General features: G+C 34.8%; 1 protein-coding gene across 1 annotated transcript in view; it reads right to left on the bottom strand.

Annotated features, from left to right (window-relative positions):
* Positions 1-2,376: 2,376 nt before the first annotated feature.
* Positions 2,377-13,590, bottom strand: part of LOC142342954 (uncharacterized) — a 35,929-nt gene continuing 24,715 nt past the window's right edge. Inside the window, exon 4 of the mRNA XM_075394633.1 lies at positions 2,377-3,178. Coding sequence (XP_075250748.1) covers positions 2,377-3,178 — 802 coding nt within the window. The remainder of the gene's footprint in view (positions 3,179-13,590) is intronic.

Genomic DNA, 13,590 nt, shown 5'->3' with positions numbered 1-13,590 from the left:
CTTAAATCGACTTATTTAAATTAACGCAACTTTAGGCCTGGATCTCCTCGCCTATGTCCAGGATAGAAAATGTGCGTTGCTGAGCGTAGGCGGCCTGTATCACCGCACTTACTTTTGATTTAAATTACTTCAGCTTTTGACAGTTGCAAAGCAGATCTTTTCCCCCAAGTTCAATAAAGATGAAGCAGATTGCTTCAGGGGAAAAGACACTAGATCCTCATAAGAAGACCCCGAGAAAACCATAATTGCTGCGGTTTTAGAAGAGGGGAAAGCAGAAAACAGGCGCCAACGTGATCAATAAATGAAGCTCTCGAATTTTAGAATTTTATTATGTTTTGGAGTTTCATTAATTTTTCCATGAGATAAGAAAGAGTTAAATCTCTTGCCTTTCTCGAGCAATAGGAGAATCGAGAAGCACCTCACTATGAACGTTAGTTTGTGATTTGCTCCCTATCGGCCCAAACTGAGCTGAGAGGATATTATGAATTCTCTCAGTGAAGTGGGACGGAAACAAATCAGTGAGAGATAAGAGAGCCCAGAATCAGCAGCAGACAACTGCTTTATTTTTTCCGCAACAATATCTGATTATTGAACATAAACCGACAAATGTCAGAAGAATTGCTCTTTAACGGCAGGTGAGGCAATTTAATTCAGGGGCTGTAGCCTTAACAATGTTTCTTTTTAGGTGCAAAAACTTGCCCTCAACGGCATTCGAACCATTGCCCTCCCGATCCCTAGGCACCCGCACTACCCACTGCGCTATGAGTCACTTATTTTAACTCTATTGCTCCCGGTTATATATTAGCAACACGCTTTACTCTGGAGTGAGAGCAATAGAGATCGCTCAAAACTGAACGAAAGCGTAAAAAAGTCACTTGAGAAGTCAAAGAATGTTCTAGAAGAAAAGCGCAAAATTTGCAAGTGAAAAATTTGCATAAAAATAATAAGACACACACGTTTACAATAATTGCTATGAACTTCGTTCAAGACTAATTAAAAATAGAAACAAATCAAATTTTTGAAAATAACATATTAAACTTTCAAGCGAACAATAGAGATTGAAAGAAGTATTCCCGAGAAATTTATCAACGCTACGACAACATCAACAACAAACAGCTCAACCCGATAGATTCCCACTCTGTGTAAGCTTGTTTATTTAAACAATCTATTTAATTAATTTAACTTTTCAGCCCTCCATTTAAAGTTTAGTTGAGACTTATTAGCGTGAACATGTCTGGGGCATATATCTTTGCCTTCGACTTGTTTATTCCTTATATCAGATAGATCGGCATACATACAGGGATCCCGAAGTGTGTGATCCGTAATAGCCCGTTCTGTTTGATATTATGTAATTTCACCGCTAAATTCAGCGCTGATTAATGGTTGATGGTAACTAGATGTATCTCGGTACAGATGGTAACTAGTTGTATCTCTAGTCTCATTGCATTTGGCTGTGCGGTTTCAGAGATTTCCTTTCAAGCTACAAACTATTGCCTCCTAAGGAGCTCCGTCAAACCATACATTTAGAGCCCAGTAAATTTCTTTGCAGCGGCTAAATTTAGTGCCAAGAGAACCATACAGTGGCTAAATGCCCTTAGACTGATACCGTTTCTAATAGATAATAGTCCAATTGGTTACTGCTGCAAGAGGTTGAGTATACTGATGCAGGAATTTTATGTTGACGCAAAATAGGACCAGCGGGGTGGGGCTACAGGCGTAAAATATCCTGCTTTCTATGACTTCAATACGAACTATTCGACTAAACTCAGTGACCTCGTGATTTCACGGACAGACAGTTTGTTTTATCTTTTTTTAAATCTCCGTATTACTTTTACTCTTGCGACCAAAAACTATTTAATACGGAGAGAAAATAAATTTCAAAACAGCAGTTCAATGTATGAAGACACATTTTTTCAAGCTTGAGCAGAACACAATCATAGAGAGAGAGAGGCTTAAGAAATTATATCGAAGTGTAGACGGGGGGGGGGGGGGGGGGGAGGTTAGGGAGATGGGCGTCGGGGGACGGGGGGTGTGGAAGGAGTCAAACAAAGACTGGAGACTGTGTATACATCAACAGAGAGGTAGAGGGGTTGAGTATAAGATTTTTAAGTTCGTTTAAAACTCACGTGCACATTTTAAAATGCCGAAAGTCTGCAGTGCCAGTAGTTAAACTGCTAGAAAATCCTACTTAGTCAGAAGTTGACTTCCGTTGATTTTCGTCATTTTAAAACGTGCGCGTTTCGTGCTTTAAGCATGGTTATGTGACTCTGCAGAAATCACTTCAATTTTTTGACTCAATATCTCGAACCGATAAACGCCGCGGTTCTCGATAAACGCCAGAAGTTCTCAGTGACTTCAAGCAGAGTCACTTAACCATTACTCAGTATAGTCATCCGCATCTTTGAGCCTGTTGTACATTGTCAAATAATCCCGTTGTAGAGGTCCATTCCATTTCACAGCCCACTTATAACATTCATTCTTCTCTTTGTCAACGCTGCTCCATTTTACCTTATCAAAAGTACACGATTTTGACTTGCCTTCCGATTCACACAAGAACTCTCTCAGATCATCATAATAGGTTTTCTTATGTTTTTTGCCCAGGTCGCTCTCCAACGCGTATGTGAGGAAAATACCCCTCAAACACATGTCAACCTTCATTAGCTGCAAATAGAGGGCGTTTTTCCAAGGATATGCCTGGTCGATATTGGATACTTCCCCCCACGTCTCCTGCATGGCCAAAAGTTTGAACATGTACGACATTGAGACTTTGTTATGAACAGACAAATGCAAAAGATCAATAGCAAAGAAGGATAACCGATCTGTTAGGGAAAAGTAGCTTTCATCTTTGTAATTCTGTTTCTTCATTTCCCGAATCAGGTGGAAAAAGTTGTCGTACATTTCTTCGCTATACATGATTAAAAAGTTGCCCTTGTTTTCCATATTGGCAATGAATATTGGGTAGTCTTTTGGGTTGAAATCTACTGGCCACCGAAGAGAACGGGCGCGTATCTCTCTGTGAACTATTGGTTTTTCTATGATGTTACCATGTATATCAAATAGATTGATTGTGAAGGTCGTTTCTCCATCAGCTTCATAGTCCTCACAATCTGGCCTTGAGTCGTTCTGGCAGATGACGTCCCATTTAGAAACAACTCTATGTCTTTGGCTACCGTCTTCTCTAAGCATCATCAACCAATTAAATTCAAACATAGCCGGCAGATTTCATAATCATCGGGCGAACAGATTTCATAATATAACCCAAGTCGAGGTGGCCAGACCGAATTGAGCTCTGATCAGACCATATTCGAGCGCACACATGTTCTCGGTGCGCTCGAATTACATAGTCTGGAAAAGGCTTCGAGCGCACTTTTGTCTGGACAATGGTCTGCAACTTGCCTGATCAGAGGCCACTTTGGTCTGGGACGGTCTGATCAGAGGCAGTTTCAATCACATACTAATCTGATCAGAGGTCGATTCGAGCGCGCACTAGTCTGACCAGAGACCAATTCGAGCAATTTTTTTCTTATTGATTGTTGTTGTCTCTGGTAAGAGTCAACAATAAAACAGCATTCTGATCAGAACTACATCTGAAAATCTGAAGGGTTTGATCAAAACCAAGGGGTCCAGCTGACAACAACTGCCGGTCCCCTCAAAAAAGATTTTGATTCAAAGTATATCAAGACGTTTTTATGCAAAGCTGTCTAAGTTCACTTATTCAGTTAAAAGCATAAACAAATGGCATACTCAATTTTTTGAGCATTTTTTTCGTTTTATTTTCATTAGCAATACTTATTTAGCAATCTATTGATTTAAAAGGACGTTTGCTGAACCCTGTGATCTTACTTTTACTTTTTTTTCTGACCTATTTTTAAAACTGATTACACTATGGTTGGCAAATTTCAGACCTTTGTTAAAATTTTTTAAAATTTTGAGCAAAACGTCTATCTCGAAATTTGGGGTAACGTTCTCTCGAAGCTTTAAACTTTGAAGAAAAATCTTCAGAAAGATAGGTTTTAAACGTATTTTTTGACAATATATGCTTGATGGGCTCCTAATGACACCACTTACAACTTTTTACAATAATTCTATCAACCGGCAAAAAACTCAACAAGAAAAATTTTGAGCTTGTCGTTCCCCCAATTAAAATGGGTTCAAAAGAATAATTTTCCGGCTAACTGAAATGAAATGTAAAAGAAAAAAATTAAACCTAAATCTTGAATAAAAACTTAAGAAAAGAATTTTTTGCTATTGCTTTACATTGTTCACAGAAATATTGACAACTTTTTTCGACATAGCAATTCAGTGTTTAGTATCAGACAGATTCAAAAACTATTCTGAATTCAACTTCTGAAATGAAAGCTATTAAATTTTATATTAAAATCAGCTAGCAATCACTCTAACGAGCATTTGGTAACCTAATGCACTACGACTTAATAACCAGGATTTATCGGTTTATCCCGTTTTATTTATTTAGCTCTTTTGACCGTGATCGTATTTTATAAATTGTGTGATTCTTTGCGTGTATGAATTTAAAATCCATCCATATGAAACAGTGAGTGAAGCAAGTCACGAGTTTTACGTGAAAATTTTGTTTTATCTAAAAGGAAAATTATGATAAAAAGGTAAAGTGAATTTAAAAAATGGAGAACGTCTAAATAATAGCTGTTGAGAGGTTGACGCGACTATTATTAATAACAAAAAACAAAAGAATCAGAAAAAAACTCAAAAGAGCTTGTATAACAAAATAATGGTCCGGATGGAACAAATATTTTTTCAGTTGTGTTGTAAATGAAACGTCAAAAAATTGAAACCGTAATTTAATAGAATTCTATCAAAAAATAATGGAATCTCAAAAAAATGTTTTAGCTCTACGATACAGAGCAAATAAGGCTACAAGTTCTTTCAAAAGTTCATCATAAATATTTACAGGAGAAAAATTGTGTCAAATTCTACAAATTTATCTAAAAGTTTAAGAACTTAAAGATAAAAGACAACTGAGTTAAAAATAAAGCAAAATTAAGTCTCATGAAGATGCCCAAAAACCGTTTTTGTGACATCAAAAAACCTAAAGACCAACAAAAAACCTAGAAAATATTAGAAAAACTCGCAAATTTTATTATTAAATGTAGAGTTTGAATAAAAAACCTTAGTATCAAACAAATGAAATAGTGAAAACAAATGATTCAGCAATGTTGTTTTCCCATATACTCTGCTAGAAAAAATTGACCTCGGAGATCCATAATGAGAATATTTTTGAAAAAAAAACAAAAGTTAACAAAAATATAGAAGCATTTTTTCTACCTTTAATGAGGTGTTTTTTCAGTTGATACTCAATATTAGGTTCTCAGGTACAATGTATTATCAGATTCAGAGTTATTCATATAACTGCAGCGTAGATGATCAAATACAATCAGACCAAACTGTAACAACATAGCTGGCATATTAACAGAAAATAGCCGCAATAGATTCGTAGATCTGCAGTCTCAAAAAAACAGTAATTAAAGGCAGATATCTTGTCATTTTTGAATGAAAATCTGTATAAGTTTTTGCTGCCTCTATTGGCTGCTCTCAAATAACCTTCATTTAGAGTGACACACGCCCATTTGACCTTATCTCTTTGAGTTAAAGTAAATAAAAGTCAATTTGAAAGTGAGGAAGACATTTTTGAGAGTGAGGTAAGTCAAGTGTGACCAAAAACTTAATTACGCCAATGAAGAAAAACCCGCTCCACTAAGAGCAAAAATCGACGTCACGCACACAATTCACTTGAAAATGCTTGAGCCAATGAACAAAAAGCAGGTTTGTGACGTCATATGGTCGTAACAAAAATCTTGACGACGAAATAAAAACATAGCCGGAAGAATTCCGGAAGCAATTGCAAGCTCTGAAACTTCACAAAAAACCATAATGGCAGCTGAAGTCATTACTTTTTGTAATAAACCAATCAGTCATTACCACCTCAGGTCTGATCTAAAACTTGATTAAATTTGAACCACTGTCAACAAGAGAAACAAAATACCGCAAATTTTTATCGTATTTAAAACGTATGGTAACTTTTAAAAAATCCAAAAAATTAGGATGATAAATAACTGCGAGGTTGAAAAAGCTGACAGAGCTATCAATTCCCCTCGAGTAAATCATGCTTCTAATCTCAAAAAAATCGCGAAAACAAACAGCAGATAATAATCTCAGAAACTAAGTTAAATTTTTCAAAAAAGATTGCTAAAATTTAAAAATCAGAAAAAATTTTACAATTATATTTCTAAACACTGCAATTCAGCCAAAAACAACACATACTTCTTCCTTGTTGTATATATTCTTGACATAATTTCGTTCTAATTCAAAAACTAAATTAGTCACAAAAGCATTAGAATAGAATTCAAAGGCCAAAAATCGTTTTAAAACAATACCAAGGCCGGAAAAAACTTGCATTCGATAGTAATCAAGAGAAATTTTTGAAAAAGTTTTCTATCAAACTCTCACTGCCTTATGTTGAATGAAATCAACAGCAAACCAAAGAAATGACGAAATTCTAAGAAAAAGCTGAAATCACTCAAATTTTTAACAACTGAAAAAATCAATATAACGAATATAAATATAGGTGCCAGGACAGAAATAGAATGATACAAACTACAATTTGACGAATATGGACACAAAGCAAGGAACACCGTAACAAAAAGACTAATTCTTGATTTTCGAAAAATAAAAATCAAATTAAAAAAAGTCAAAAAAAACGAATTCATTTTATTGTTCAAAATTCGAGACATAGAAAAGACAAAGAGTCATCCGAGACAAAAATCCGTCCCCCAGAAAGAACATTAAAAAGAAAAAGCAGAATTCAAACATAACAAACATTGAATCAATTTGCACAAAAATGGTCAAAAAATTTTTGAGACTGCATTTGTAAAAAAATTTTAACTGTTTTTGGAAAACTTAATGCGAAAAAATGATCGAATTATTATGGAAATGGAACCTGTCCCTCAATATAAGAAAAAGTCCATCATGTTGCTCGAAAAGACTATTTCTAGTAATTAAGACCAAAATACAAACAAAGAGCTGAGAAAAATTGGAAAAAAAATTACCAAAATTCCATTAGCATATGTACAATTTTGTAAAACAAAATTACATTGAGGTAGAAAGAGGCGTTGAGTATATAAGTTATCCAAGGGAAGTTGCCATATTAAATTATTTTGACAAAAAGACGGCTGAATGATCCAAACATGAACAAATTAAAAGAAAAAAGCCAAAAATTAACTAAAAATCCAGAAATATGTGCCAATTTTTAACTTCAAACTTATTTTCAGGCTCTGCAAAACACTGTGGTATAAATTTTTGAGGTTTATATTTCAGTATAGCAAATAGATATTATTTCTACAAAAAAAAACAATATAAAAGCAAAAAAACTGGGCCACTTAGACGATAAAACGGCTAAATACGGTTATCTAAATGTGCCATTCAGTCAAAAACTACTTCTGAAAGTCAAAAATTCATTCACTAAACGCAGCGCATGATCAAAAAGCTTCTCTCGCTCAGAAAAATTAGTTCACACTGCAATTTTACTAACTTTCGCTTTTAGGTCAAAACATCGTCTGAACGAATAGTACTTCCGGTAAAAAAAAACCGTAAGAAAACCAATACTCCTCTTCGCGTCGTAAAAAACCAAGAGAAGGCCAATAATAGCCCCAGCTATCGCTGCGCAGCTATTAAAAACTAATTGTTGAACATAGTACTATAGAAATGGGGTCTCTGGGTTGGGATAGATTGCCGGACAGTTGGGATTATAGAATGAAGTTTGCGCGGGGATGCAGGTGAGGAGGGTAGGTGGTAGGCTGAAGGTGGTTTGGTCTGGGGGTAGGTATGCTCAGGGTTAGGTTGGGTTAGGTATGCTCATGGGAAGAGTGAAGGCAAGTTGCTAGTGTTTAAAAATTTGGGGGGATTTTAGGTGGGTGGTTTAGTTGCTTGGATAGGGAGGAAGATTTGTTATAAATTCAAAACTTCTCTAAATGGGCTCTTCAGCTTCTTTTTTAACAAAGGTTACTCACTCCTGAATATTGGAAATGCACTGAATACTCTAAATTCTAAAACCTAACATTTTAAAAGAGAAGTAAATGTTAGAAAAGAAAGAAGTGGGATAGAGTCATGAACAATCTTGATTGAGCTGAAAAAATCTTTGCCGTAGGGCTCCGCAAACGAATCTAAAGTTTGTACCGAATCAAAGCAATAAGTCGCCTTTAGTAGTTCAAAAAACTGACCCAAAATTGATCAAAATATAATCACAACTACTAACTGCAAAAAAAATTTTAAAAAAAAACATAATTTGCGAACAAAAAGATCCAGAAAATCTGATTTATTAGCTTCAAGGAAACCGTTTATTTAAAGGTAACTGAAAATCAGTTATCTGCCGACCTCTAGTTAGACCTTTATCTCAATTGAGCTAACTTGAGCTAACAAGCCTAGATGTCACTCCTTTGTGCGTAAAAATTAATGTGAACAAACAATTTTCCCGCTTCTACATCAAACAAAAAAACACTGGTAAGAAAGAATAAAGGAAACCAATGAAAACCAAAACTCACCTAAAGTTCGTTTTGAAAAATAACCTGAAGAATAGCAATGGTTTTGATGGAGCCCTTAGAACACCAGCGGGACTAAAACAGTTGTTCCAAACTTTGTTTAAGAGCAATTAATTACTACTTGCAACGCTTTACAAGGGTGCATCTGCTACTCAGTTTTGCCATAAAATTTGAAAACGTGAACAACAACACACACATGAAAAGAAAACCAATTGGTTTATAATTGCACAAAAATCCCTCGAATTACATAGTTGCGGGCTGAAAATATTAATTTATACTTAGCACCTCCAAAAAAAATATTGCTTAGTGCTTAATTTGGCATCTCAAACGAGACCTTAAGTTTTTATAACAGAATTTTGCAAAGGCGAGTTTTACGCTAAAAGAATTTCTGTAAATGGAAATCGGAGACAAACATTTATTATAATTTTAATTGAAACGAGTTATTTCATCCAGTTAACACGCTTACAAATGAAGGGGGATAAGATTAACAAAACAAAACATAGCTGGCAGATTGCCAGAAAAAAGCCGCAATAGATTCGTAGACCGGCAGTCTAAAAAAACAGTAAAAAAGACAGACCAAAAAAATTCGTCTTTTCATTGAAGGCTGATCTGTTATATTTTGATTAAAAATCTGTATAAGTTATTGCTTCCTCTATTAGCTGATCTCAAATAACCTTCATTTAGAGTGACACACACCCATTTGACCTTATCTCTTTGAATTAAAGTAAATAAAAGTCAATCTCAAAGTGAGGAAGTCATTTTTGAGAGTGAGGTAAGTCAAGTGTGACCAAAAATTTAATCACGCGCATGAACAAAAAGCTCGCTCCACTAAGAGCAAAAAATAACGTCACACATGCAATTCAGTTGAAATTGCATGAACGAATGAATAAAAAGTGGTTGTGACGTCATATGGTCGTAACAAAAATCATGACAACGAAATAAAAAACATAGCCGGAAGAATTCCGGAAGCGACTCGAAGCGTAAAAACTTGACAAAAACCCTAATTGCAGCTGAAACCATTACCTTTTTTCATAAACCATAAACTGATTACCCCCCCCCCCCGATCTGATCTAAAAATTGGTGAAAATTAAACCACTGTCACCAAGAGAAACAAAATGCCGCAAAAATATTTATTTTTGAAAACGTTTGGTAAGGATAAGTGCAAAATAATTACGATAGTCAAAGCACTGATAGTCTCAAAAAACTGACAGGGCTATCAGCTGCCCTCGAATAATTCATGATTCTAATCTTTAAAAGATCGCTAAAGCAAACGGCAGATAATAATAACTTAGAAACTAAATTAAATTTTTCAAAAAACAATGCTCAAAGTTAAGGATCAGAAAACTAATACAGTTAGATTTCTGATCACTGCGATTAAGACAAAAACAACATATACTTTTTTCTTCTTGTATATATGCTAGACAACATGATTTCAAACTAATTCAAAAATTAAAATAATCATAGAAAAGCAATCGACTAATATTTAAAGGCAAAAAAATGTTTAAGAACAATACCAAGGTCTGAAAAAAAAACAAAAAGTAATATGTAGCAATTCTGGAAGAGGCTTTCTAGTAAACTCTTAGTACTGCCTTATGTTGAATGAAATCAATTTCAACCCAAAGAAATGGCGAAAATCTAAGAAAAAGCCGAAATCCTTCAATTTGTTAATAACTGAAAATCAATAAAACCAGTATAAATGTAGGTGCCAGTACAGAGCTAGAATGATACGAGATAGAAAGTGAACAATATGGACATAATGTAAGGAACACCCTAACAAAGACTAATTCTTGATTTTTGAAAGTTCAAATCAAAGTTTAAAAGTTTTGAAAGTTTAAAATCAAATTTAAAAAACAAGAAAAACTAACACCATTTCATTTTTCAGCATTCGAGATATAGAAAATACCACGATACATCGGAGACAAAAATCTATCCTCCTGAACAGATCCAAAAAAAAGAAAAAGCAGAACTCAAACAAACAAAACATTGAAACATTTTGCAACAGAAGGTCAAAAAATTTTTAGGACTGCATTTACAAAAAAAATTTAACGGTTTTTCAAAAATTTAAGGCTAAAAAACTATTGACGTTTTTATTGAAACAAAATTAAAGCCTCTCATGTTGCACAAAAAGAATATTTCTAGTAATTAAAACCAAAATACAGACAAAAAACTGAGAAAAATAGGAAAAAAACTACCAAAATCGGATTAGCATATGTACAATTTTATAAAACAAAATTACAACGAGGTAAAAAGAGGCATCGAGTATATGAATTGTCAACGGGAAGTTGTCATATAGACTGATTTTTGACAAAAAGGCGGCTAAAAGATCCAAAAATGAAGAAAATAGGAAAAAGGCCAAAAATTAATTATAAAATCAAGAAATTTATGCCAATTATGAACTTGAAACTCGTTTTCAGGCTCTGCAAAACACTGTGCTATTAATTTCCAAGGTTTACATTTCAATAGAGCATCGAAAAAAAATCATTTCTACAAAAAACCAAATTACAAGCAAAAAATGGGCCACTTAGACGAAAAAACGGCTAAAAACGGTTATCTATATGTGCCATTCAGTCAAAAACTACTTTTCAAAGTCAAAAAGTCATTCACTAAACGCAGCGCATGATCAAAAAACTTCTCTCGCTCAGAAAAAATTAGTTCACACGGCAATTTTTCTCACTTTCGCTTTTAGGTCAAAACAGCGTCTGAACGAATAGTACTTCCGGTAAAAAAAAGAAAACCTTAAGAAAACCAATACTCCTCTTCGAGTCGTACAAAAAACCAAGAGAAGGCCAATAATAGCCCCAGCTATCGCTGTGCGGCTATTAAAAACTTCAGAGACAAAATTGATGATGTTATTAATGGGTCTAAAAATGATTCTAGAACAAGTCAATTAATTTTCGAGTTCAAAATATACTAGCATACGCGTTCGGCTTTCATACAAATTAGTTGACGTTTTTTTTTAATTTTCTGTGTGGTTTAATTTCTTCTTTATATTAAATGCTAAATATACAATGTGGAAACTGCAGAAAACGAGCAATAGTGAAAATTTTTCTCAAATCAATTTGGCATACATGAGCGATATTAAACGGAAAAGGGGCATGTGGAGCAGGTTTGGGGTATAGGAGAAGGGGTCATTCGAAAAGATGAAACAACACTTTGAAACATCTGTCAAAGTGTAATTTTTCCCTCGGCAATTTCGGTTAAGCCTATAGACAGAAAATAACAAATCACAAAGATAAGTAATGCCCTGATCGTTCACTAGTTGTCTTATTTCATTAAAAACACCTCCAATTGAGAAACAAAAAATGGTAATACAAAAATCTTAAGAAAAAATTTTACTTTAAAAAGCTAGAAGAGCAGTTAATAATAGAATCGCTTGATTGCAATTGATAAATAGGTAAGAATAGTATTAAATTTGAGTTTTGCAGAAATTACCTTACGTAATCTTACAGTTTGATATCCTCGAAACATATCATTGTTACTCAAACCCTTCAAAACCACACCTTTAGAATAAACGCAACCGACTAATGTCGGGCGAATTGCTCTCAAACGACAGGCAAGCGGTTGGTTCCTTCAGTAGCTGGCCACGATTTAGTTAGGCCAGTTTTAGCTTATGTGAAGGGGCGTGAGGTGAGCTCAGCGGGGGAGGGTGCACCGCAGGGGGGGGGGGGGGGGGGGGGCAACCGTGGGCGGGGATATTTGGCTCTACGGAACCCTTACAGCCTGAATGATGTGGAGGAGTCGGGATTGGAAGCTGATGTGGGGAAGGGGGCGACGTGGGGTGGGGGTCCAATTTCAAAGAACCGCCCTTCAGACATTAAGTAAAAGTCTCCAAAACAGTTTCTGTGAATCGCATACTTGGAAACTAGTGAGCTGAAAGACTCTTAGAGATTATAACGCCCACTGGGCGCTACCTTTTTATACCATTTCCGAGGACGAAAAGTCTAATGGGTCAGATGAAAAATCGGTCAAGCGGAAAAAAGCATATAAAAGACCAAAAAGATTATAATAACAGCTACAAACTTCGTTCGAGAGCAATTAACAATAATTTCCTAAAAAGTTATTTGCGATAAAACTTTCCTACCATAATTCAGCGTTAATGACGGTAATAGATGACGATTTCACGCCGCATAAGAGCAGCTGATGTGTGACATCAACAAAAGAGTTAAGGAAAGAGAGCAAGAGAGAGAGAGAGAGAGAGAGAGAGAGAGAGAGATGAAACGTGAGCAAGAAAGAGAAAAAAAAATCCCAACCAACAGAGAGAGAGAGAGAGAGAGAGAGAGAGAAACAACGAGCCAGGAATATTTTTCTTGATGGGATTCCACTCTAGCCTCTAGACTCTAGTTTTCTAGCCTTGTTAGTAATTAACTCATTTGGAAAAACTGGAAAGTGCAAAATTAAAAAAAAATTTTCCAGATTTTTCAGTCCAGAAAAGTTTGAAACCATTTTTTGTCTCAGGAGTTCTGTTATGTAAACCATCAGCAACACTTCAAAAGTTTCGTTGGCCAGTGATGATCGTTAAACTCAGAAAAGGACAAAAAAATTCAAAAATTTAAAAATTTAATAGCAATATTCGTGATATTAATATTTTCAGAATCATTTCCTTGTCGTAAGAGATTATTCAATATCCTTATTTCAAGCCTTAAATAGTTTCACTGGCTCAAAGATCCGTAAACTTGGAACATTATAATGACTTTCCTAGAAGTTGAAAAAAAAATTTATAAAAAACTTGCTAAATATAGAATCATTAAAATATTGATTAACGCTCCATTAACTCTAGAAACCGTGCAGCATCTTATTATCAAACCTTGGAGGGATCACTGGTGCCGGAAAAAAAATTTAAAAAAATCAACAATAATATAAAATTTGATATTGCAAATACTTTTTTAAAAAAAATGCCTAAATTTGTGATTTTATAAACCTCAAACTTTCCATCACATCTAGAAACTATGCAGTAAGCTTTTATTAATGCACGGAGGAGGTTTTTTGGCTCTTGATGCTGGAAAAACCTAAAAAATGAGAA

This window comes from Convolutriloba macropyga, chromosome 7, assembly GCF_964194025.1.
Source record: "Convolutriloba macropyga chromosome 7, txConMacr16.3, whole genome shotgun sequence".
In the NCBI taxonomy this organism is placed as follows: Eukaryota; Metazoa; Xenacoelomorpha; order Acoela; family Convolutidae; genus Convolutriloba; species Convolutriloba macropyga.
Note: the sequence above shows the minus strand (reverse complement) of the source record. Positions and strands in the feature narration are given on the sequence as shown.